Source organism: Mauremys mutica, chromosome 2 (genome assembly GCF_020497125.1).
Source record: "Mauremys mutica isolate MM-2020 ecotype Southern chromosome 2, ASM2049712v1, whole genome shotgun sequence".
Classification (NCBI taxonomy): domain Eukaryota; kingdom Metazoa; phylum Chordata; order Testudines; family Geoemydidae; genus Mauremys; species Mauremys mutica.
In genome coordinates this window covers 223627850-223653630 of record NC_059073.1, presented here as the reverse complement: position 1 = coordinate 223653630, position 25781 = coordinate 223627850, and the positions used below count along the sequence as shown (strand labels likewise).

General features: G+C 40.6%; 1 protein-coding gene across 6 annotated transcripts in view; it reads left to right on the top strand.

The window, feature by feature from the left end:
- The window catches only part of RARB (retinoic acid receptor beta), a 499718-nt gene that overhangs the window by 194670 nt on the left and 279267 nt on the right, over positions 1-25781 (top strand). For all 6 annotated transcript variants that reach the window (XM_045003219.1, XM_045003215.1, XM_045003220.1 and 3 more), the window contains one exon: positions 14460-14973. In XM_045003219.1, the coding sequence (XP_044859154.1) occupies positions 14796-14973 (178 nt within the window). In that variant the 5' untranslated portion in view covers positions 14460-14795. The remainder of the gene's footprint in view (positions 1-14459; positions 14974-25781) is intronic.

The window sequence follows — 25781 nt, the reverse complement described above, 5'->3', positions numbered from 1 at the left end:
GGAGTACTGTGTCCAGTTTTGGGCCGATGCTACAAGAAGAATGTGGAAAAATTGGAAAGAGTCTGGCAACAAAAATGGTTAAGGGGCTGGAGCACATGACTTATGAGGAGAGGCTGACGGAATTGGGATTGTTTAGTCTGCAGAAGAGAAGAATGAGGGGGGATTTGATAGCTGCTTTCAGCTACCTGAAAGGGGGTTCCAAAGAGGATGGATCTAGACTGTTCTCAGTGATAGCAGATGACAGAACAAGGAGTAATGGTCTCAAGTTGCAGTGGGGGAAGTTTAGGTTGGCTTTTAGGAAAAACGTTTTCACTAGGAGGGTGGTGAAACACTGGAATGGGTTACCTAGGGAGGTGGTGGAATCTCCTTCGTTAGAGGTTTGTAATGTCAGGCTTGACAAAGCCCTGGCTGGGATGATTTAGTTGGGGATTGGTCCTGCTTTGAGCGGGGGGTTGGACTAGATGACCTCCTGAGGTCCCTTCCAACCCTGATATTCTATGATTCTATGTCTACACTAGGAAAAAGGTGTTTTTACCATGTTAGCTAACATGTTACAATCATAGTGTAGACAAGGCAGTTGTACTTTTAACTTGTGTTAACTGTGGGGTAGGAGGACACACAAAGGTTTACCTTAATCACCAGTTTACGTTAATCACCTAACATGTTAAAGATACATTATGTTAGTGTGACAGGTTCAGTCACAGAGACCTCCTTGGGACTGTTACCTGATGTGCTCAGACTACCGCTGAGCCTGTTTTCTCTGCCAGTTTGGGCCTCCAGAACCCTGTCTTGTTGAGCCAGATATGCTAATCTGCTGCAACGCAGATCCAGGTTCTGACCCACTCCCCCAAAGCTGCAGACTTAATAGTCCGCTTCTATAACACTGATAGAGAGATATGCACTGCTGTTTGCTCCCCCAGGTATTAATTACTTACTCTAGGTTAATTAATCAGCAAAAGTGATTCTATTCAATATAAAAAGTAGGATTTAAGTGGTTCCAAGTAATAACAGACAGAACAAAGTAAGTTACCAGGCAAAATAAAACAAAACACGCAAGTCTAAGCCTAATACAGCAGGAAACTGAATATAGGTAAATCTCAGCCTCAGAGATGTTCCAGTAAGCTTCTTTCACAGACTAGACTCCTTCCTAGTCTGGGCCCAATCCTTTTAAGATCAACGTTGTGGTTTATAGCCTGGGTCCAGCAACCACTCACACCCCAGTAGTTACAGTCCTTTGTCCCAGTTTCTTTCAGGCATCTGTTAGGGGTGAAGAGGCCATCTCTTGAGCCAGCTGAAGACAAAATGAAGAGGCTTCAAGGGCCTTTTATATTCTCTCTTGTGGGTGGAAACCCCTGTATTCTTCTGTACAAAATCACAGCAACAAGATGGAGTTTGTAGCCACCTGGGCAAGTCACAGGTCCATGAATGATTCAGCTTTTTGCAGGCCAGTGCCATTGTTTACATGTTAGTTTGAGTGTTCCCAGCTCAGATTTGGACTGGCGTCTCCCAAAATCCATTGTCAGATAAGTGTTTCTTGATTAGGCACTTATTCAGAATAGTCCTTTCTCAAGAAGCTGACCAAATGCTTCACTGATGCTATTTAGAATCAAATACATTGAGATACAAGTACAGAGCCAATATTCATAACTTCAAATGCAAAAATGATACACACAGACAGCATAATCATAACCAGCAAATTACTACCTTTCCATAGACACCTTGACCTCCTTTGTACAAGATTTGGTGCAACTATAAGACCTTGGTTGCCACAATGATCTATATGGTCACAGTTCATGTCAATAATGTCACAGTTAGTTAACATGTTTTAACTAAAACATATCTTCATTAGGAAAAAAATTATTTTAATGAGGCAGAAGTCAGTATAGATGAGAATCACAAAAGGCTCCTTAGGGAAAGAAATTTCTCATAATATTAGACCTGGTCTACACTGCAGGGGGAGCAGGTGTGTGAGCTAAGTCAGTCTAAGTTACGCAATTTCAGCTACGAAAATAGCGTAGCTGAAGTTGACGTACTTAGAGCTACTTACCACAGTGTCTTCACTGCGGTAGGTCTACTGCTGCTGCTCCTCCTTCAACTCCGCCTACGCTTCTCGCTCCGGTGGAGTACCGGAGTCAACAGGAGAGCGCTCGGCGGTCGATTTATTGTATCTTCACTAGATGCGATAAATCGACCCCCACTGGATCGATCACTCCGGAGATAAGTGTAGACATGACCTTAGTGTCAGGTCTCTACCCTTCGAGGAAACTTGCAGAATGTTATTACTTTTCTCATGAACATAGCCCTCAAATATTACTTATTTTGAGAGGAATTACTTATTTTTGTCCTGACGTTCCACACAGTTTTCCACACAACATTGGTGTTCTCTCATTTTTAAAAATGATTTGATCAAAAATAAAAAATCATGACACTGAGGCCATTCTTCGGGTCTTTGTCCATGTGGAACTCATGGTGCACATGTGCCTTATGTGTGAGAGACTGGAGTCTTTAGCAGTCATGCCTCTGCCCACATGTCCTTGTGCCCCTCCATCTGAGGATATACAGTGCTAAGTAACCCCAGCTGCTTCTCAATTTCCTCGCTAATTCAGAACCCCAGCAGAGATGGACCCCAAAGGAGTGGGGATGGGACTGCAGGTCATGAGAGCTACATTGACAGGTCCTCTTGAAGAGGTTACTGCAAGGTAGGAGACACATACACTAAAGAACAGACTTCTGTAACATTTTAAAATTCCTTCATGAATAATTATTTGTGTCCTCATTTTGAGTCTTTGTCACAGACTGTATTCCATACTTGCAATTGGCAGGTTGAGAGGTATACTCATGTACCAGACAATCCTATTTCTTTCCAGCACACTTTGGTTGGGCTACCTCTGCTCAATCCATATTCAAATTGTTTTGGATCACGTAGGTCAATATTTGGATGTTTGATTGGCTCCATGCATTTCCAGTTCATCTCTCTTTCTGATCAACTGAGAAAGTGTGAGTGAGCAGCCTGTGCCGTGAGATGAGCTTGCCCATCCTGCAGTATACTTGATGCAGTGATAAGGGGGCAAGGTTCCTTTTGGTGATTGTTAGAGATGTGCAAATCCACATGATTTGATTACTTGAGGGCTTGCAAACTGAATTGTGCAATTTGGAATACAAAGGTTGAGTGAGCCTAACTTTACAGGCCCACTTAGAGATTTAAAGTGAAATCAAAACCTCCAATGGGGACATCTGATGATCTTGTGATACACAGCCAGTATTATCTCTTTGTCCAAGTTCCCCCAACGCTTCTCAGGACTTCATTGCTTACCTTTATCCAGCCCCTCAAACTTCCCCCCTCCATCCTGGGGCAAGGCAGCCCTCTACCATATCTTATATTCATAGACTTTAAGGCCAGAAGGGACCATCATGATCATCTAGTTTGATTTCCTGCACATAGCAGGCCACAGAACCTCGCCCACCCACTCCTGTAATAGACCTATAACCTCTGTCTGAGTTACTGAATTCTTCATGGGTACTGGGGTGCTGTCCTCCCAGCAGTTTTTTGGTGGGGGAGGGTGGGGAATCACCTGGTGTGGCCAGTAGATCCTAGTACGGCAAAGCCATAGAAATAGCCTGGCTGCAGTTGCTGGCTATTTACTGAGTTGGAACATAGGTGCATATATTATCCTGAGGAGGGTCATTAGGGAACCCATGGGTCTGCTGTCAATGTTAAAAGCAATACCCCATCATCCTTTGAAAAGGGTTGTTCTGTGTTTGTACAGTGCCAGGGGCCTTAATCCATGACTGACTCCCCAACGTGCTACTGCAATAATAATAAATTGTTCCTAGCACACACACACATGCCAGAGAATGCTAGGACATTTTGTATTGAACTGATTGGCAGCAGTATTACTTCCCTTCTCCAGTTGAACCAGAGTTTATCCTTCCCCATCCCAAATACTCTCTGGGTTGTGAGAGGCAGTGAACCCCATTGAGGGGAGCAGGCCCCAGGTTTCCTTTAAATCCACTGAGTGTGGCTGAGTGGGTATTCAGAGAGGCAGCTGTATGGAGGGACTGAGGGAACTGGGTCAGGAATATTAAGACTCAAACCTTGAATGTAGGTTATGGTCTCATAGGCATAATGGGGGGAATTCTCATAGGGGGAATATTTTGCATAGCTCTGGCTCTTGCCTCAGTTACTATTGTTTATAATACAAATATGAAAATGCTTTATTTTCTATGTACAGAACTCTGTTAGTATTAAGAATTGTAGGTACACTCTAGCTAGTGACATTCAATGATGTATTAACAAGTTTAGTCCTGCCCTGTTGTGTGCTCTGTTTAATCTGGTTAGAATTGACTCCTTAGTCCCATACCATTTTCAAAACCATCTAAATCTCATTGGTTTTAATGAGACTTGGGCTCTTAAGTGCTTATGTCACTTTTAAAAATGTGATTTAGGCTCCTAAACCACATAGGTGCTTTTGAAAATGTTATTTATAATATAACCTATATCTCAGAACTTTTCCAAGGAGATAGCCCTTCTTAGTGCATCATGATATGGCAAAGCTGCTGCTGCTTTTGTGGCTTCCAGAATTGATGGTTGTAACTCTGTCCTTATGACCTGACCAATAAGGTTTTGCAGCATTTGCAGATGATTCAGAACACTACTCCCAAGGTGCTTACATGTGCTATGTTATCTCAGCATATTATTTGCATTTCGCAGTTGCTTTATTGGCTCCCTGTTAAGCACAATATTGACAATAAAATTGCTATTTTTGTCCTACAAGCCATTGCATGGTTTTGTCCCCTCCTAGTTATTGCCTGTGCTCTTGCCTACTGTTGCTACCTTATGGTTACTTTGACAAGAAGTCACAGAAAACATAAGTTTCAAAATAAATGTTCATAATTTCCACCAGCTCAGTGGCATATCATGCTTACCCTATGGGATTCTTACTCAGAATACACTAAAACTTACAACTCATTATGAATGAAGGCTCTGGAGCCTAAAACAGGAGATGGAAATGTCGGCATTTCAATACAGGATGGTTAAGGAGCCTTTAATGACTCAGAAGAATTATACTACCTTTCAGCAGGGTATTACTGAATATAATACATTTAAGGAAAGAGATAAGCCAAAGCAGCTGTGTTCAATATTCCTTGTTAGCACATTTTCCATACTTCCCAGATATTAGGAGCATAGAGCTACTTCTGGTCATATGGTTGAGATTCATGGCTTGAACATTAGCATATGGTCATGATAGATTCCTAAATCAGTTATCCCAGCCCACTCCTCTCTTCCCAATTGTCACCCTCGTTGTCCTCGGTGCCTTCATGAAAGCACCAAGCTTGTGACCTAAATCCAAATACTCCTGAACTTTGATAATCCAATTTTGCAGCTAGTTAGCTACTGTCTTTTTAATCGGCCAACTTAAAATCCTGGATTCAACACACTCCCACTCCCCTCAGCTTTGGTAAAGCCAGATCTGGAGCTGGATCAGAACTTCAAAGCTTAGGCCCACGCCTAAGCTTTCTAAGCTTGTTTCAGGTTTCTGTTAGATAAACATTATTAACAGTTTTGCCTCAGAAGTAATACCCAAGTCTTTAAGTAGAAATTACACAAAATTAAAGACAGTCTGAAACCAGAATAAGATAATGTGAAAGTACAAGTAATAATGAACTTGTTTAAGCAGCACTTGGAGCAGGCATTAGTTAAGTACGTAGCAGATAAGGAAAACAAATGGGAGAAAGAACTTCTGTGAGATCAAGATACCTGCTCACCACCTATGCTACCACCATCAAAAATATCATCTGATGTGACAACAATTAGGTCAATCATAAATATGTGATGTTTGTGACATTTTGGGAATTATGGCAAACCAGTTACTTGTATACTTCAGAAAGGTATTAAAATAAACGGTGTAGGGCAAATTAAAGCATATAGAGTCAAGATGACTGGTCTTTTAACATTTTGTGTGGCACCTTGGTTTGGGAAGGTGAGAACTCCTGATTAGGTGTGTCCAGCTTAGTCTTCATGAAAAGCTAGTTTTGATGGCAGCATCAATTATGTAGCCCTCTACTGGTTAAATAATGAAGCAACTCAATTACAACTGAGAAGAGAAAGTACACTTTGTCCTCCAAACTGGAGTATGGGAAAACATTAGGGTTCATGTTCAATGGGAGAAAAATGATGGCTTTAAATACTGGGCTGGACCTTTGCTCTTTTAAACCTATACAAGCCATTAACACTTACGTCAGTCCTGTTTTCTGCGACCTCCTCACTATGAATTGACTCCAGCAGAGTCAGCAGCCAAAGAATAGAAATGTTGCTGCAAGTGAAATATTTTAAATAATAATGTACCTTTAAATATTAAGAAATTAACGTTAAAAGATTCTTGGAGAAATTAATTTAGTGCCAGCTAAATTCAGGATACAGGAAGCCCCCTTACCAAAGTGTTGACTCCTCTCTTCTCTACTAGAACTGTTCATCTTAATGGGAATTTTGGATGTGGGAAGTACGTTTGGGGAAGAAATCGTGTGTCCTATGTACCAGGACAAAAAGTCTCCATAGCCCCTTATATTCTGTGCAGAAACTGCAGCAGATTCTCTGGCAGAGTGATTGAAAAGTTGCTGCACAGGAAATTCAACTTCTTATCCCATAAACATGAGCCAGTTCTACCATATTTGTCTTCTCGGGACATACACAGTAAATTGTTAACCTCATCACCTGATCTAGCCGTTTATCTTTCTCCTCAGTATAGCTTTGACAACTGCTGAGTAATGAAAGAAATACGGAATGCAGATAGCTTAAAAATCCAACCCAAACACCCCTCCAAAAAAGAGCAAGGGGAAGTGAGAGAGACATGAATAGTATAATGTGGTGTGAGGTTCTTAAATATAGCTAAGATAGAATGACAAATGATATTCTGTAGCATCTCTGCAGAACAACAGCAACTCTGACTACATCACCCCCCCATGTCTTTTTTTCGCCAATTATCTGTCACTTATTTATTTGCTAACATTGTACAGATCAAGCTTTTCTGAGCAACTCTGAGGAAATAGGCATTGTGCCTTTCAACCCTTCAGTGTAAGGAGAGTGCATTTCTGAATGTTGTGTCTTACCAATAAAGGCTGGCTGGAACAAAGGTTACCCCTTTGAAATAGATTATAATGCTTTGGGAGGCTATATACTTGCAGCTGCTGCTTTCCAGCCCGGACTCTCATTTCTATTAAAATCAATAGTTGGCCCAGCAGGGCACTGTTGTATAGTATGTAAATAAATGGGTGCTGTTGTGTCTCTCACTCTTTTTTTCCCCTTTCAAATTTAGATATGCAATTTTCCTGGAGTGTATCAGGGTGTGGTTGAGACACAAGGCATATGAAGCTTAAGTGCTTAGCAAAACATTAGAAAGTTTTTCAATGCACTCCCCAGCAACTTTTGTGCATTAACTACCAGTTCCATTAATTATGTTAATAATTGCTCTCAGGCAAAAGAAATAACATAGCAAGCATTAACAATTTGTCAAGAAAAAATTTGTCTCATAAGGTGACAGCCTTACAAACTCAGAGATAGGGGAAGGGGAAAGGTCTCAATGCTAGACAATATGTATTCTCTAATTTTTGTTTCTGCAATTTATTGTATCTTTTTCACAATTTATCCTGAATCTTTAGCTTCAAGTATTTGATAATTTTGGTTATTTGGACTATATGAACTGAAGATCTGCTTTTCAATAAATTGGCCTGAAAGGCCTGTTTCATACACCTTCCTTTATATTAATACATCTGGTCATATGCAGTAGTTTACTGTTTTTGGCTGAAGACTTGGCAGATACAAAATGCAGATGTTGTTCTTGTGACATAATCTGCTATATTAAGATTTTTGGCTATTGGTTGAAAAGTTTAGGGCTCAGTTGTTTATTTGCTTATCCAACTATTAGCTTCCTATGTTTACTTTCATAGTTTGAGATTAACAGCATGGTCTTTTTTTTCACCATCATGGTTTTTTGATTAATAACACAGTAGAAGATGTTATGCCTGAAAGAGCTCTTATTTGCCAAAATAAAAACATAACTGTAGCACTTTCCCTTTAAGAAAACCATATCTTCCTCCAGATGTCTGCCTCTCTTTGATACAGAAGGGTACACTAAGTTCCATCTATAAACAGAATCCACTAATTAAGAATAATTGCTTAGGAGATTGGTACAGACTATTCAGAATCAGATGCATGTTCCTCTGAGATATCCATTAGCCTCTAATAAGATAATGTAGATGTGCCAGGCTGTTTCCTGTTTCCTTCTATTGTACCTTTATTGCCATATATGGACCAATGGGATGGGCTGAACAATAAGTGGATGTCCTTTTGCTCCCTGAACAGTTCTCAAAGGAATGTTTGTTATTAGATTGCTTCTTCTGTTTAGTTTCACATCACTATGCTAATAAAGGAAACATAACACTCTGAAGGCTTTTTTACTTCTGCCATTGTAACTAGTTTATTGTTTAATTAAGTCTCTTTATATAGGTAAGGAAACAAAATGCAACATCTCACACTCAAATATGATCTATGGAAAACTAAACACCTTTTTGAAAAATGAAGTTTCCATCTACATGTTTTAAATAGTTATAAAGGCGGCATGAAAATCATGTTACTATATCTGACTGATTTACAGTTGACTCCTGGTAAATCTGTTGAATTATTCAATTCTATTTAGTGTGATACTATCAGCTAGCATAATAGAAAGCATATGCATAACCAAGGATTTCAGCATAAACTACAAACTCTTTATACATTAGATATACCGTGGTTTGTTTAACCTATCAGATCTTGATTTATTTTGAAAACAGCATTTAAATTTGTCTTAAGCTGCCTAATAGCTAAGGGCATGATCAACACCCTCCCCTGGGATAAGTGGGAAGAAATTACTGAAAGGTTTTTCTTGTGAAATTCCTCCTGATTTGCTCTGTTGAGTAAGGAGGGGTTTGCCTCTCTATGGAGCATACAGATCAGCCCCAGCAAAGAAGAGCCAGACTCTCCCCTCAGAAAGGAAGGGTGGCCTAGTTGTTAGGGTGCTAGCCTGGGATTTAGGAGACTCAAGTTCCATTTCCTGCTCTATCACAGGCTTCCTGTGAGATCAGAGGCACTTAGGCATTGCTGTCTTCAGCAGTGCAATGCCTAACTGCTTTAGGAGCCTGTCTCCTTTTTAAAAGGGATTTGGGCACATAGGCATTGCAACACTGAGCACAGCAGTGCCTAAATACCTTTAAAAATCTGGGACTTTGAGAGAGACTGTGTCTCAGCTCCCTGTCTAAAATAGGAGCAGTAGCACTCCTCTACCTCACAGGGGTGTTGAGAGGACAAATAGATTAAAGACATTGACGTGTTTATCTACTACCGTAATGGGGCCCTTATACCTGAGAATTTCAGTGAGATCTATGGGTAAGGTAGAATCCCACAATGCTGTTTTTAGAGTCCATAGTAGAAACCACTTTTGATAATGTTGTTTTTGGGAAAAGGGGAAACAGTAAAGGAGAACAAAGGCCCTGATGTTGTGACTCTGTATATGTTGGCTGTCTTGCTGTGGAGATTGGAGAATGGCAGATGAACGAAGAATGCTGGCCTGGTGCTGGATCCCAGCATGGCAGATGGGAGGACGGAGCACAGTCTCCTCCGCTGACCGCTTGCTGTCGACCGGGCCTCCTGCCCTGGCTCCCTCACCAAGATCTCTTCCTGCCATTGATATGTATGCCAAGTCAATGGCGCACACAGTTGTGCATGGCTATGAAAGGGTTTCGTGAACTGAATTCAGATCTTGTTTAAGTGAAAGCAGCTTCATCAAAGTCAGTAGCATCAAATGATAGTAAAATAAATGGAAGCAAATGGGAGTAAAGTAAATTAATAAACTCAGAATCAGCAGATGCTCAGAAAACAAAGTTGCTTTCCAAGACTGATCTTATACAAAATGTATATAAAATTAAAATAACGACAAAACAGTATGAAAAACAGGCCCACTCCCTCCCTCCAAGTCACAGATGTTTTTGTGTATAAGAAAGCAGTAAATTAAAACTATCGTTCAATTATATAAAATGCAAGAAGAAATGGAAAAGAGATAGGTACACTTTGTATCTTAACTATAACTGGTAAATATGCTTTTATGCTTTGTATTTATTCTAACCTCCTTTCTTCATACTTCTGTGGCCTTCTGCTGTATCACTGTAGTCAAGCCAATAAAAGATCTATAGAATGCAAAAAAGGAAATATATGCTCTGTCAAAGAAGAGTCACTGGTTGGTCTCAGTTTGGACACCTTTTAACGTTTGAAAAGGCCTTCCATACGATCCCCTTTGTCCTCGCTCTTCCTACGAAGGGGTTCTATTGTGCAACCCTTAGGCTGCTGAACTTCCATTTGTGATAATAGTCTCATGGAAGTTGATTTTATTTATTGAGTGGATTTTCAGAAGCTCCTAAGTGACTTGGACATTTTTGAAAATCTCACCCATTGTGCATAGGATTGAAGCCAATGGGCCCGCCTGCATGAGGGAGGGTTGCAGTCAAGCACTATGGTCACTAATAGCATGCTGCCCATGCAGGTAGTATTCCTTTGGTAGTGAGTGTTTGTTCGTTTTAATAACAGCAAATGGGCAGTGAGATGGAGCACCTCTCCTTGCAGCTGGTGAAGGTAGTGCTGCCTTTACTGTCCTAGAAAACTTTGGTTCAGCCTTAGCTGAGAAAAAGAGAATGTCACTGTGGAACTGTAAACACCACTGGCTCCTGGAGCCTTCTTCCTCCACACCTAAGACTGATGTCTAATGCCAGACTCAGATACCACAGTAGTAAGGTCTCGATATGAATCCAATGATACTTGCAATCCTTTCTAATAATTTCCTCTACAATCTTTTGGGTATCTTATAAGTGTTGACCCACTCATACTTCATGTGAGTGCTAATTGCCTGTGGAGACCCAGTTTTCGAACACCGCCATTTTCCTTAGTATACCATGTTGCCTGTCTGCACATATATAAAGAACAAGACAGTGAATGAAGCTTAAAATCCTGCCTGTTCTGCAGGAGATTTTCTTCCCTGAAGACTAAAATCTAATGAATAGCAGTGAGTTTTTCGAAAGCCAGGAAAAGATTTAATGTTCCAGGAGTGTGTAATTTGTATATGATAACGGCTTATGTATAGACTGTCAGTGTTTATGATTATGTGATAATCCATAGTTTGGAGCTATAATATTTGCATGGACATGCACATTAAAAATGTTATGAAAATGCTGATGCATTTTCAAGTCACTAGAAAATGTATTATAGAAAGTATTCCAGCATTGTTTGGAAAATGACTAGATGATGTTATTTTCATTTCTAATTTTTATTTTTCTACAAAAAGTAGTTATTTTTCATAAAAAATAAGCCAACATTCAACTATACAGGTATGTCTCTCTTTAGTAATTCCGGAGAGAGCAATGTAGCTGAGGTTTAAACGTTAGTGTCTTGAACTAATGTTTGAATATTTCAACACTAATTCATTTACTTCCATCTGAAACTAGCCTCCCATAAGGCTAGTTGTATGGATAAGTGTTGGAAGAACTGGTCCTTGTATTTTTTTTTAAATGGAAATCAAAGTATCTAGTCCACCTTTATGGAGTAATATGCTGCAATTTTTCATTTTAGACATTAAAGCCAAAAAAGCCAAAATGTAATCTGAAATTCTACTTTTTTTTTCTCCTGCATTTGCACTTCTACATGATAAGTTTAAAAACTTGCTAGTGGGTACTTTATAATAAGTGAATTGAAGATAAAAGAAAGGTAGTAAAAATCATGTGTGTAATATGTTGCCTGCTTAGCTCATCACACAGTCGTATTTCTGCTCTGTCTGAAATATTAGCAAAGGCCACTGCTGTGCACATTTTGATAATGTGTGCTGAGCTCTGCATGATTGAGCTAACAGAAATATAGTTGAAAGTATCTGATAGTTTTATAAGCTGTATTTTATTTCTGGAGGCCTCATGTAAAAATAGGTGACCTTGATCTAAAAATCATTGACTAAATAACGACAAAGGGCCTCATTTATCCCTGGTCCAAGACCCTTGACTTCAGGGTGAACTTGTTCTATGTACCTCCCCAACTTGTAAGCACCTGGGTTTTAGGAAGTTGCTGGTGTATGGGATCCGCCCATACTCTCGCCAAATTGCTCCTGGAAATTCAGTGAGATTTTATTTTTGTCCCTTCATTGTGAGATTCTTTAATATCTAACTTCCCCCATCTCTTGACTTTCAGTTTTATCTAGATGCCATTGTGACCCATTATTTTGACTATGAGTCGTTTCCTCCAAGACCAGTATTATTTCACTGATCTCCTGGAAGATGGTCCTCAAAAGCAACATGAGCAGCGCTCTTTCTGCCTTCCACCAAATCTGTTTGTTTAGTGCAATATACCAATCATACATTCTCCTCCACATGCATATAATCTGTGTTAACGCTATTCACACATATGTTACGCAGTTATTGAGTACTTTCAACTACATTAGTTACCCTTAAACATGCTGTGCTCAGCACAAATTGCTGTGTCAAAATGTGCATCACTAGTAGCCTTTCCTGCTAGTCCACATATAGTAGAAATATTCCACTTCTGTATGACTTGCCAGGCAAGTAAACACATGAATTTCATTTTTATTTCTCATTTTAATTCTTAATGACAACCCATGGACTGACTAGCAGCAACTACCCTTAAAAGCTGTGTTGTCACCATTTTCCCACCTCTGCCACTGATCTGTTCTGTCACGAGCAAGTCACTTCACTTCTGTGGTTTAGTTTCCCCATATCTAAAAAGGAGGTAATGTTACTCACCCTCCATTGTAAATCGCTTGGTGATGTGTGGATGAAAAGCACTCTATAGGAGGGAAATCGTATTATTCATTCTCTGCAGCTGCTAAAGGTTTCTGGGCTGACACCCTTCTGCATTGAAGCCTTTATACATCTGAGGACTGCACTTCATGAAAGCAGGAAATGTCAGGGATGCCTACTGACTATTTGCTGATGGGAAAGGCTAAAATTGCCATGTGGCTCTTCCTCCCTTTACCCCAGTCAGACACGTTGGGGGAGCCTACTGACTCCTTTTGTGGGAGAACTTGAGGAGCCAGCCCTAGTGCATTTGCTGACTTCTCATGCTTTTGCCCTCTTAAGAATCCAGTGTTGTGGTTAATGGTTCACATTTTGGTCTTTTTTAAGGTCATGGATATATTTGGACTTGGGGCTTTGGTCCATCATTAAGCAAATGAAAATGAACTGTACTCATTCTGATTGCTATAACTCCTAGTGACAAGAGTTCAGCATAGACTCCATAAAATTATTACGCACCCAACGCCATGACATCAGATAAAAACAAACATCAACTAGTAGTGTTCACAGTCAGCAATAATAGCAACCTGTGACTAAATTTCAAAATCTGTTAAGACTTGGCAAAGGCCAAGCAAATGATTGGCGGAAAAGATGACCCATACATCATACCCTGAAATCTAATGAGATAAATTAGACATTCAGAGGGAGCAAATTTCACTGTTTAGGACACCACCAAAAATGCTCCTCCTCCAGTTCAAGACTTTGAATCTAGAGACTAGCACAAAGAGGAGCATCTCAGTTATTTTGATGAGGCACGGAGGGAGGAAGCTAAGTCCCCATTGATATAGCTTTTAAAATTGAAACCACCACCTTCCCTTGCACCTGAAAGCAGAAGAGATGTCCACAGAAGAGCACAAGTGTAGTTTACCATTATACCAGCCTGAAATAGCTGAAGCTTCTGAGTGTTCTTCAAGGGAAGCCCCAAGTAAAGTGCATTATATAAAACACTATAATTATTTACACTAATAGATAAATTTGTTGGCAGTCTAAGGGCTTGTTTACACTGTCTTTGGGTTAGTTAATACGTTTCCAGTATAGACAGTACCCTAAGACAAGAAGTCAAGGATTGAATGGGCTATCAACAATGAACCACAGAGGTGGTTCTTCTGGGCCAGAACTGAGGCATTCTAGTGAAGTAGAGTGGGGAGTTTGCACTGCAGCCACTCATTCTGTATCTGTTATGGGGATGAGTCCTCAGGACTGAAAATGCATGATCTGTACTTGCTAAACACACTTTAAAAAATACACCCCAAATATATTTCTAGGATTTGACTTGTGTTGATATATTGTATCTTTAATCTTTACTTGATTTTTCCCTCCCCATCAGGATTTCAGCTAATTTAGTTGATCAAAGTTCAGAATTTGGTGGTTTTTAAAACAGAAGTTGTGTCTGATTAGCAATAAAACATTCAGTGCTGAAATCTTGGCCCATTGAAATTAATTGGTTCGGGATTTCATCCCAGGGATTGTCGGGCCCATGTTATGGGACACTGGTAAATACTTCTCTTTACAAAGTAAGCACAGAACAGAAAGATGTTCAGCTTTTATGCACAATATACCAATATATTTTATTTTTTCCCCTCCAGAATAAATCAGCATGCATCTGTAGAGTGAAGCTATCTTTCCAGAAAAAAAGTTATTTAAATAAGCATCTGAACTGCACACCACATGCACAGATTAGGAAAAGAAGATTTTCTATTCTCAATCTGCACAGCAAGAATGTACTGGAAAAAACAGTAGAAAGCAACAATGAAATAAAGGATTGTTATCTAGTGAATTATCTTCTCATCCTCACACAATCCAGCTCAAGCAGTACCTGCAGGTTTGTCAGCTTCTTCCATTCACAAGTTGAGATATACATTACCTGGCCTGGAGTAATGCAACAAAGTATTTGTACACCTCATAGCCTTTGAGGTATTAACATGACAACCAGCAGCCACACGTGTCCAGTACCAACAGTGAATGGACATATGAATCACTATCCAACAACCCCATATCCATTACTTTTTCCTCCAGTCATTGGTGGACTTTCACTTCCTTCCCTTCATGGACTCCAGGGTAACCCACCAACAAGTGGATGCAGCACCCCATCACCTGCAAGTAAGTGCCCAGTTATTGATTCTTATGGCTGTTATTTACAACAGTAGAACCTCAGAGTTACGAATATCTCAGGAATGGAGGTTGTTCATAACTCTGAACAAAACGTTATGGTGGTTCTTTCAAAAATTTACAGCTGAACATTGACTTAATATAGCTTTGAAACTTTACTATGCAGAAGTAAAATGCTGCTTTCCCTTTATTTTTTTTTACTAGTTTACTTTACAGTACTGTACTTTTTTCCTTTTTTTTGTTTCTTCTGCTCCCTGATTGTGTACTTCCAGTTCCAAATGAGATATGCGGTTGACTGGTCAGTTCGTAACTCTGATGTTCATAACTCTGAGGCTTTACTGTAATTTCGTTTATTGAAGAATGAACACGTTGATTATTGTAAGGTAAATACAGCTGTTCATTTGCCCTTTCTTTAAAAACAAATTTATTTTGAAATATGATTTTTATTTTTCTTTGCCTTTTTTAAAAAAAGATAATGAACATGCAATAGTATGAAATATTCCACTATGAAAATCATGATAAAACCTGCTAGACATTAGGAAATCTTACGTTGTTATTTGTTAGTAGCTGTGGTGATACCTTATCATACCACCATAGGTCAGACCATACATGTGTTTTTAACAAATTACACAGAAAAATATTTTCATCTCTCATTAGCAAATAGCTATTGCCTATGTTAGTACATAATTAATAGTACTTTTTTGTTTTGCTTCCCTGTTGCTTGCCATACTAAGGTCCCGATTCTGTAGCTGCACATAGAACCCCCATGTATGCATCTGAAACACATATGCAGTGATATGGTGCTCTGTTGTCTGGTATATCCTTTTTAAAATGCTGGAGTTCAAAATTACTAAGTGTACTAGCCAAAGTGAGTTGTTCAGTGCTTTTTAATGAACACTGCCATGTTTCTTGCTAGGACTTTCTTTCAAATGCATTGAAAGGAAGGGCCATTGGTCCAAGTGATATTCTTAGTTACACTAGTGTAAACCCAGTGTAACACCATTTAAGGAAAGTGAGTTACTTTATATTTTCAGTGGTGTAACAGTGCAGAGTTAGGCCCTACGTGAGAAAAAGCAATGCATGCTCGGTGGGATATTGGGGGAGTATTCTGTTTCATTTCACAGCTCACATTTATTGTACAGATGTTTGTTAAAGGACCTTGCTGTGAATGCTCCTCTCCTTACTCAAATAAATGTGAGTTTTGCTATTAACTTCAAGAGGGACGTGATTTCCCCATGCGTGTAGACTTAGTGAGACCACATGCAGGCATATTGTTTCCAAGGTCAGACTCTTAGTTTCTTCTGTTTTATTGCACTACACGATTTCTTTTATAGGATGTAAAGAAGAAACAGTTACAAGTTAGAAAACATTTTAAGCATTTGATTTCACAGTCCCTTTAGAAGTGATCAGAATACTGAACTGAGTTTTTGCTCTGATATTGCAAGAAAGTTCTTCTGTCACATGGACCAAATAGATGATTAGTTCACAGCACCTTTTTAAAGACATGTATTGGTAAATATCCAAAATATATAGGACAGTATATGCACAATCATGTTCTTATTACATTAAGATAGTATTGAAATCAAATCAGTAGGAGTTGTGACTTCTCAGCATTTCAAAAAATCAAGCTGAATGTATATTTAGGCACTCAAAACAAATGGCCAGTTTTGAAAATATGGGAATGTCTCTTTAAGTCTCCACTGTCATGGTCTGATGCTCCAATTTTCAGTATTTTCAAAGGTGCTTGCCTTAAGTCAGACACTTTTATCCATATTTACATACACAAGTAAAATTAACCTGATTCTTTAGAGTTGCTGAGCACCAACAGTTCTCATTGACTTCACTGACCATAAAAATCTGGTCACTTCAGAGCCTAGCACTAGAGGTACCCGTGTATGAAAATTATGGCCTCTCTGTGAAATGTTGAGGAGGCTCAATGGGACAAAAATTTCTTAGGGGAAGAGATCCCTGCAAGACAGCTGGCCTTTTTGGTTGATATTTCTCACTTATTTTGCTTTCCGGTCTTACAGAAGTGGCAGCCTCTTTTGAATTTAGGCCTTTAGAGTTCTGGTAAGTTATTTATAAATCATTCAGGAGCCCCGAGACAGGAACCTAGTGCATTGACTTTATATCTCAAGAGGACTGGATTCAGATTTTTGAAAGTAGTCAGAGTGGCCTATCCTAACTAATTTTTCCACTTCACAGAACTACCACACAGTTTGGTACAGTTTAGCATGGTCAGCAGTCTTTCTGTTAAAATGAGAGCCAGAACTGGACACTGGGGGAATACAGTTCTGTAGTGAGAAGCTATATATGGGGAAACTTGCCCAGTATCTGCCTGAAGCCCTGCACTATATGTGACTGTATCCTCAGTGCTATTTATCTTTCAACTGCATGAGTTCAATATTCTATTGTAGATAATAGGAACTCTGTCAGGAATAAAGACCTCTGGTCCCTTTTAGTTTTTTTAAAACAATGTAATTAATCAGCTTTTGTTCAGAGCTATCAAAGTTGGTACAGTTTAAGTTGAAAGACTTCATATTATTTTACTGTACTATTTTCTGTTCTGTCTTGACTTCAGACTTTTTCCGTTATACCAAGTACTTGTAAATTCAGCCATCTTGTATCTACAGTTGAAACTGACATGTCATAGAAATAAGAGGCCTCATCATCAGCCCCTTCTCCTATTAAAGAGACAAAAGGCTTTCAGACAGATTAATTTTATGGGCATAAGTGGCCTACAGTAAGAGAACTGTGTTATAGTGAATTAATTTCACTGATGTTGATAATGGCGTTGACTCCTTCACCTCTGACTTGACTTCTGTTTTTAGACTGAGATACATAGTGAAAAATACTTTATAATTATAAGGTTGGTCACAATGCTAAAAAGGTCAGTAACAGAAAAAATATTACCTTTACACATAGGTGAACTGTATGTTAACATTGAATGAATAAAAGAGAGACTGTGGTTAAGAAGAAAATTACTTTTATAAGCATGATTGATTCACCTAGTGCTGTACTAACCCTGGGCAGCACAAAGCAGAGATTTTCAGTAGTCCCATTTGGGAGTACTCAGTGTGCACGCTCATGCAATAGCATTCATAATGATGAACCACAAACCTTTTCTACTTTAAAAAAATTAACTGAAATAGTTACAGGATGGTTGGTTTCGTAATGGTATTTCGAACTTCAGTGGGTCATTTCGTCAGGGCCGCCCGGGGGGGGGGCAAGTGGGGCAATTAGCCCCAGGCCCCGGGCTCCGCAGGGTTCCCCAGGAGAACGGCTGAAGCTCCTGCCCCAGCCCGACCCGACCCTGTCTCCGCCCCTCTCCCGGAGCCTCAGCGTATCCAGGGCTGTCCCTGAACAGCGGCAGCCTGGCTCCGGCAGGGCCTGAGTTCTGCCCTGCTCAGAACCGCGTGGTAAGGGGGCGGTACTGCGAGCTCCGGGCTGAGTGGAGGAATCAGGATGGGTCAAGGATTCTGAGGGGGGGAGCAATCGGGGGGCAGGAAGTGGGTGGGGGTCGGATAGGGGGCAGGGCCAGGCTGTTTGGGAGGCACAGCCTTCCCTACCCTGAAGCTCATTCAGCAGTTTGAGGCTTGCAGAAGAGCGAAGCTGTTAGCTTTTCTGTTAGGGCTACCATCCCTTTCACTTTTCTCATGCCAAGTTATAGTCTATATTTAATTTCAGTGCCATAGGGCGATACATGTCAGGGGAGGGTAGCTTCATTTAAAATTAGGCACTGGGGGAGGGATCACATGAAACGAGCAATATCCTTCCCAACCCTATGAAGGGAGACCCCCATTCCCTACATTCCCTGAGGCTCCAGAGGGGTTAATTCAGTGGTTCTCAAACTTCCATCCTGGTGACCCCTTTCACATAGCAAACCTCTGAGTGCGACCCCCCCTTATAAATTGAAAACACTTTTTAATATATTTAACACTATTATAAATGCTGGAGGCAAAGCAGGGTTTGAGGTGGAGGCTGACAGCTCGCGACCCCCAGTAATAACCTCATGACCCCCTGAGGGGTCCCGACCCCCAGTTTGAGAACCCCTGGGTTAATTTAATTTTAGCACCCTGTGTCCATTCACATGCATGTGCTATTTTGAGCATTTCAGTTTTGACAACATAGGCTCATCCCAGATTCTGGACCAAGCTCAAATGCTCAGTTTGTGGAGTATGTACATAAGCTATACTAAAGACAAACCCACAGTAACCGTCTCCAGTTTGTGAAGGACCCCATGGAGCCAGTCTCTAGGAAACAGATAAATGCATGGAAGTTAAGTCCATTAATGTCTATTAGCCAGGATGGGTAAGGAATGGTGTCCCTAGCCTCTGTTTGTCAGAGAGTGGAGATGGATGGCAGGAGAGAGATCACTTGACCATTACCTGTTAGGTTCACTCCTTCTGGGGCACTTGGCATTGGCCATTGTCGGTAGACAGGATACTGGGCTGGATGGACCTTTGGTTTGACCCAGTATGACTGTTCTTATGTTCTAACCTAAATGAACCCAAAGTTATGGAGACAGATATGAGTCAAGGAAGCCAGCAGAGTATCAGAAACCTGGAAAAATCTCTGACTGGATGGGCTCAGGCGTTTGGTCACAAGCTGAGGTGGTTCAAAAGTTTTGGATTTTTTTTAAGCAGAATTTTTTTATTGTTTCTTTAAACAATCAAACACAGCAAGCAGCAAATATTTGGCCGCACACTTCTGAAACCCCAAGCCATATTCAGGTTTTGGCTGACTAATTTCAGCTTTTCAATTAAAAAAAAACACAACAAATTTTGAAGGAAAGCAGACATTGTCCGTGATTTTTTTCTGCTTTTTAAAAACCCCTAGTTTTTGAACCAAAAAAAGTTTTGATGGAAAATATTTGTCCAACCCTTTTAATGAGCTTTAGTGCCTTTTAGCACTAGCTGATGCTGAGAACCAGTGATACCTTGTAAAGAAGTTTTCTCAAAACTAGGTTTGTGCTGAGATGCGGAAGGTTTATTTTTCCCCAGTAGTTAGTATTTTCTTCTTCTTCTCCTTTCCTCTTCCACAGGAACTGAGAACGAAATGCAGGGCCGCCCAGAGGATTCAGGGGGCCTGGGGCAAAGCAATTTCAGGGGCCCCTTCCATAAAAAAAATTGCAATACTATATTCTCGTGGGGGCCCCTGCGGGGCCCAGGGCAAATTGCCCCACTTGCTCCCCCTCAGAATCCTCGACCCATCCTGATTCCTCCACTCAGCCCGGAGCTCGCAGTACCGCCCCCTTACCACGCGGTTCTGAGCGGGGCGGGTTTAAGAGGGTCATTTCTTGTGGAGCCACCTTCCTGGTAAGGGATGGCCACATGCAGTGTATCTGCTCTCTGGGAGAGGGACACGTTCCACAAAAGTGTTCCCACTGCCTCGGCCTGACACCCAGGGTCAGAAAGCACTGGGATATTAGATTGAAACTTCTCCTTATGGAGAAGTTGCTTTGACTGGCATCAGGCGCAGGCCCAGACTCTTTCCATGCCAGTGGCAGTGGAGTCATCCCAAAAATAGGGAAGCCTTGCCCCCTCTATGACCCCGGCCCCTCCGTGACCGCACCCTGGCCCCCCTCTTCTGCCTGAGGCCCCATCCCTGGTGAAACCAGAAGCAGGAGCTGCGGATCCTCCACCTGCTCGGGGATGGGGGGCTAAGAGCAGGCCCCAGCCCATGTCTGCCCCGTACCCCAAATTCTCTAGTGGTCAATGCGGTGCAAGAGAGAAACCATCAGTTCCAGTCCTATTCTAATAAACCAGACAGAGATTGGAAACATCTGGACCTATTTGGATGCAAGGCATATTCATCAGCCACACTACAATTTAAGATTTCAAACTATGTAGCCCTCATGGCAAAGTATAACTATGTAAACTACTCCAAATTGGAGGAACTCTGTCATGATCTACTGGAGACCAAGAAGGAGCAATTCCAAGCCTTCATATTGGAAGGACACCTCCTAGCCTGTACAGCCCTAAAAGTCTCACTAGACTCCACAGACACTGCTGCTCGATCCATTGCAACTGCTGTGGTCAAGAGGCATGCATCGTGGCTGCATTCTTGGGTTTTCCTAAGGAGGTACAAACCACAGTAGATGACTTACTGTTTGAAGGCCAGAAACTTTTCTTGGAGCTCACTGATAATTCTCTGCACTCCCTTAAAGATTCCCTGAGTTTCCTCAGGATACACACGCTGGCACCAAAGGGATGCTTGGGGAAGTACCAAGTCCCCTTACAATTCAATACACAACAATACACTCCTCGACGGCACTATGACATCCAGCGCCGACAACGAAGGCCTCCTAATAAATGTAAACAGTCCACTCCTCTCACATATCACCACCAAAGAAACAAGTTTGATGGTGCGGTCGAGGCCCTGAGAAGCACCCCTCTTTTCCAGGCATGCCCACCATCTTTGATATTCCATCTGTTTGATGACCGACTGGCTCCATTCCTATCATCTTGGGAGTCTCATCACCTCGGACAAATAGGTCCTAGAGATAATCAGGGAAGGATACTCCATCCCCTTCCTATCTATCCTGCCACTTCCACCTCCCCATCCCTTTTCGGGGACCTCTTTCATGATTCCATTCTCTGGGGAGGAAATAAAACATCTTCTGCAATTGGGAGTCATAGAACAAGTCCCTTCCCTCCACAGGGGACAGTGCTTCTACTCCCACTATTTACTGATTCAGAAAAAGTCCGGCGGCTGGCGTCCCATCATGGACCTTCACAACCTAAACAAATTTGTTAAACTGCAATGCTTCAAGATGGTTACCCTCTCCACTATTATCCCAGCAATGGAACAGGGGAACTGGTGCGTACTTTCATATTTCCATTCATCCTGCACACAGATGATTCCTCCGATTTGTTGTGGGCACAGGCTACTGCCAGTATAAAGTACTGCCCTTTGGACTATCTCCAGTGCCTCGGGTGTTCTCCAAGGTCCTCATGGTAGTCATCGCCTATCTGAGGAAACAAAGAATTATCATTTTTCCATACTTGGATGACTGCCCTCTCAAGGCCCCATCCGAACACGACGCTGCCTTTTTCTGTTGCGGTCTGAATTAGAACTCACATTTTTTAAAATAAGTTTCTATTTTTATATTATCAGAAAACTACATAAAAGCCAAAGAGATCAGTTGTTGCCAATACATATATGTACCAGAATTAAAAGGGTAAATTCTCTTTTAATATAATATTTAGTGGACTGGCAACATAAATAGCAACATCTTCACAATGCAGTCTGAATACAAATACCACTAAACTATGTTACGAAATAGTCGTGCACCTTACAGGATTTTTAATTGAGTTTTAAATACCTCCACACAGAAAAAACGGCCTGGATTAACTCTAAATGAGGGCTAGAGGCACAAACAAATGGAGTCCACGTAAAAAAAAAATCCCCTCACTTGGGATGGTCCACTTTCTCCTGAGATGGCCTCTTGTCATCCCCCTGATGAAGCAGCCCACAGAGCAGTTAGCTATTAACAATCATATGATGATCCACCTGTTATTCTCCCTGTGACTTACTGCTCCAATCTGGTCCTCAAGCCCCTGACCATAAGACTTGGATCCCAAGGATCCTGCCTTTATTTGTCCCAGGAATGTATAGGGACGGATTGAGAGATGTGAACATATCATAATAAAGGACTTTGACAGAAAGTCAATAAGGTGAGTAACTGATCCACTTATTAGATAATCATAACCATTTTACATGGAGAGTCTATGGGGTGGCAACAATAGAGTTAAGGTAATTTAACTACACATTTCCATACTTTCTAGTGTATGCAGTTTTAAAAGTGTAATCTTAAAATAGAATGTTCCATCTATTCTGTTCTGTATACGTCTTTTGGACATGTGTAGATGTCTGGAAAATAAAATCGTTCAAGAATGTGGGAGAGACAGGGAATAGAATCCACTCTGACAATGCTATATGAACCCTTATCTAGCTACTAAATATAGTAATACTGTGGTTTTGAAATAGCACTTTTGAGATACTCAGGCGAGGCAGATTGTTGTTTTAAAACATTATGTTCTATTAGGAAGGTTTTCTCTTACATTATTGCTGGCTATTTACAACCTGGGCTCCAGCTCAAATTCTTTTTTTGGGGGGGGAGGGTGGGGGAATAGATATGGACTGACTGACATCATTAAACTAATACAATAGAATGCAGTATTTTTAGTGTGTTACAACATAGTTTCCCCAGCTCCACCCCTTGTAGGCATTCATTTACTTTTCCAGTTCACTTGTTAATCATTGTATTGACACAAAAAGTCCTCCCAAAAGCACTCTTTGGTAGATTGCATTAAATATGAATAGCAGATATTCATTACGATGTGTTGCCCCCAAGAGAGTGCTAAACTATCCGCATTACTTAGGAACAGGCAAATACAGGCAAATTCTTCAGCTATTCAAATAGTTCAGTGTATCTCTGTATCTCTAATAAAACAAGAATATATCTTTATTCCCTTAATTACCTAGAAGGTCAAGGACTCCCAGTTCCCACTCTATCTTACAGTGCTACAAGAGGGGAATGTTTCCAGTGGTGGTTGAATCACAGTAAATATGTGATGGATTTTTTTCACTCAGCGTAGTTATAGTTTTCAACAGCTGCACATTAGTCTAATAATATTGCTATATCTGTATCAAATTAGGGGAAAAATCCGATATAAGTTAAAACTTTAAAGGACTTCATCTGTTTATGTTTTTCAGTAGTTACAGCTTTCTGAGTAGTCTGGTTTTCACATTTATTGCCTCCTCTTTCTTTAAATCCCATCTCACGCTGAAGGCTTGCCATATACTCATTGCCATTTGCACACCTCTGCAATTGTCAGCTGTCTTCAGACATTGCCTTTTATCATCACCTGTGCCCATTTTATTTTTAAACATAGTTCTTATATTCAGAAGGTGGGATAGGCAGAATTTGAATATTAATTTATTTACGTACAGGCAATATGGTATCATGCTAGCAATTCTGATATGAGATCCCCAATACAATATCCTGCTAATGACATCAGCCCTAACCTTAAAAGACTTTCTGCTTTTGGAACAAGGTGCCTTCAATTCTTCCTGGATTCATGTAGTCTGAGACTTCTAAAACAATCAGACTGTTGGATTCACAAAACTATGTAATATGTTCTGTGATGGTTTCATGATAGGAACAGTTTTAAAGTACAGCTGATAAATTTTGGATCTCTGTTATGGTATTGTCATCTCCTAATGTGCTCTATGAAGCATAACACTTTAAATGTGTTCCCCCTAAAAGTTAAACTACTCGGTAATAGCTCTTCCCTCAGACTAAATGCCCATGACTCCTTCTGTAACTCCACCCTATCAGAGTGATTCCTGGTTATCCCATAGGTGTAAGCCACTTAAGAAACTAGCAATAAGGTTTTCTGGACTTGAGAATCAGTTCTGCAGGTAGAGGAACAGAGTAGACCTGCTTTCAGGTAAGGACCAATTTTTAGAAACTCTCTAAGCCTGTGAGCATACAGATGGATGAATCTGTTTCTAGTACTTATCCCCATAAGTTCTCTTCCTAGTGCCCATGGACTTGCTAATGTCTACGAGTGGTAGGTATCATTAGTTCTATTACAGAATTGTTCCCCCACTCGTGGGCCTTGAAACAAGGATATTCTGTAACAAAATATTTAGTTAAAAAGAATCTATAATTGAAACTAACAACTTACCTCTTTTCCTACCCTCTTCTCGAAATAAAATATAAAATTCAACAATGCCATATGTTAGGAAGTCTGAAATAAATAGTTAAGGGATCTCTCTACTCCTCTGTTACTGCAGAGATCTCCATCACTCACTATTACCCCAGCTGACTTACCGCCCTTATCCAACTTTAACTGTGGCCTCTTACTTGGTTCTTTGAAAGAAATATTCTGTTGATGTAAACTGCTGATTTTATATATTGCTAATGAAATATGTTGTAAATCAGGGGTAGGCAACCTATGACACTCATGCTGAAGGCGGCACACAAGCTGATTTTCAGTGGCACTCATACTCCCAGGGTCCTGGCCACCAGTCCGGGGGGCTCTGCATTTTAATTTAATTTTAAATGAAGCTTCTTAAACATTTTAAAAACCTTATTTGCTTTACATACAACAATAGTTTAGTTATATATTATAGACTTATAGAAGGAGACCTTCTAAAAACATTAAAATGTATTACTGGCACGCGAAACCTTAAATTAGAGTGAATAAATGAAGACTCGGCACACCACTTCTGAAAGGTTGCCGACCCCTGTTGTAAATCTTTCAAAAGGAATATAATCCTCAGGCTATGTGGCGGTAAGTTTGTCAGAATTCTCTAAGTTTTCTCACACTATGATGTGTTGTTGGAATAGAAGAATATATTTCTGGCTCAAATTGGAATGATGGAGCTATGTATTGTCATGAAGCATGTTGGTCATGCGGTGCTGTACACTTTTGAAAGGGGACATAAAGCTTGCAAGTTTGTATTCTTCAAGGGCTGGTCCCTATATGTATTCCACACATGGGTACAAATGTGCACCATGAGCCCAAATCTGGAAATGCATCAGAGCAAGGGTATAAGAGGCAGTAAGGATTGACGCCTCTCCAGTTCCTTCTTACCACAACATGGCCTGAGTCGGAATGGTGTCCTCTTTCATTCTGTTCTTTAACCAGTGAAGAAAGAAAATGTTTGTAAATAGTTATATATCTTAGCTTAATAGTTAGTAGTTAAAGTTTATAGTTAGCATAGGAATTTCTTTTCCACCAGTTGGGGGGCCTCTTCCCAGCTCCGGGACTATGCCCGAGTCC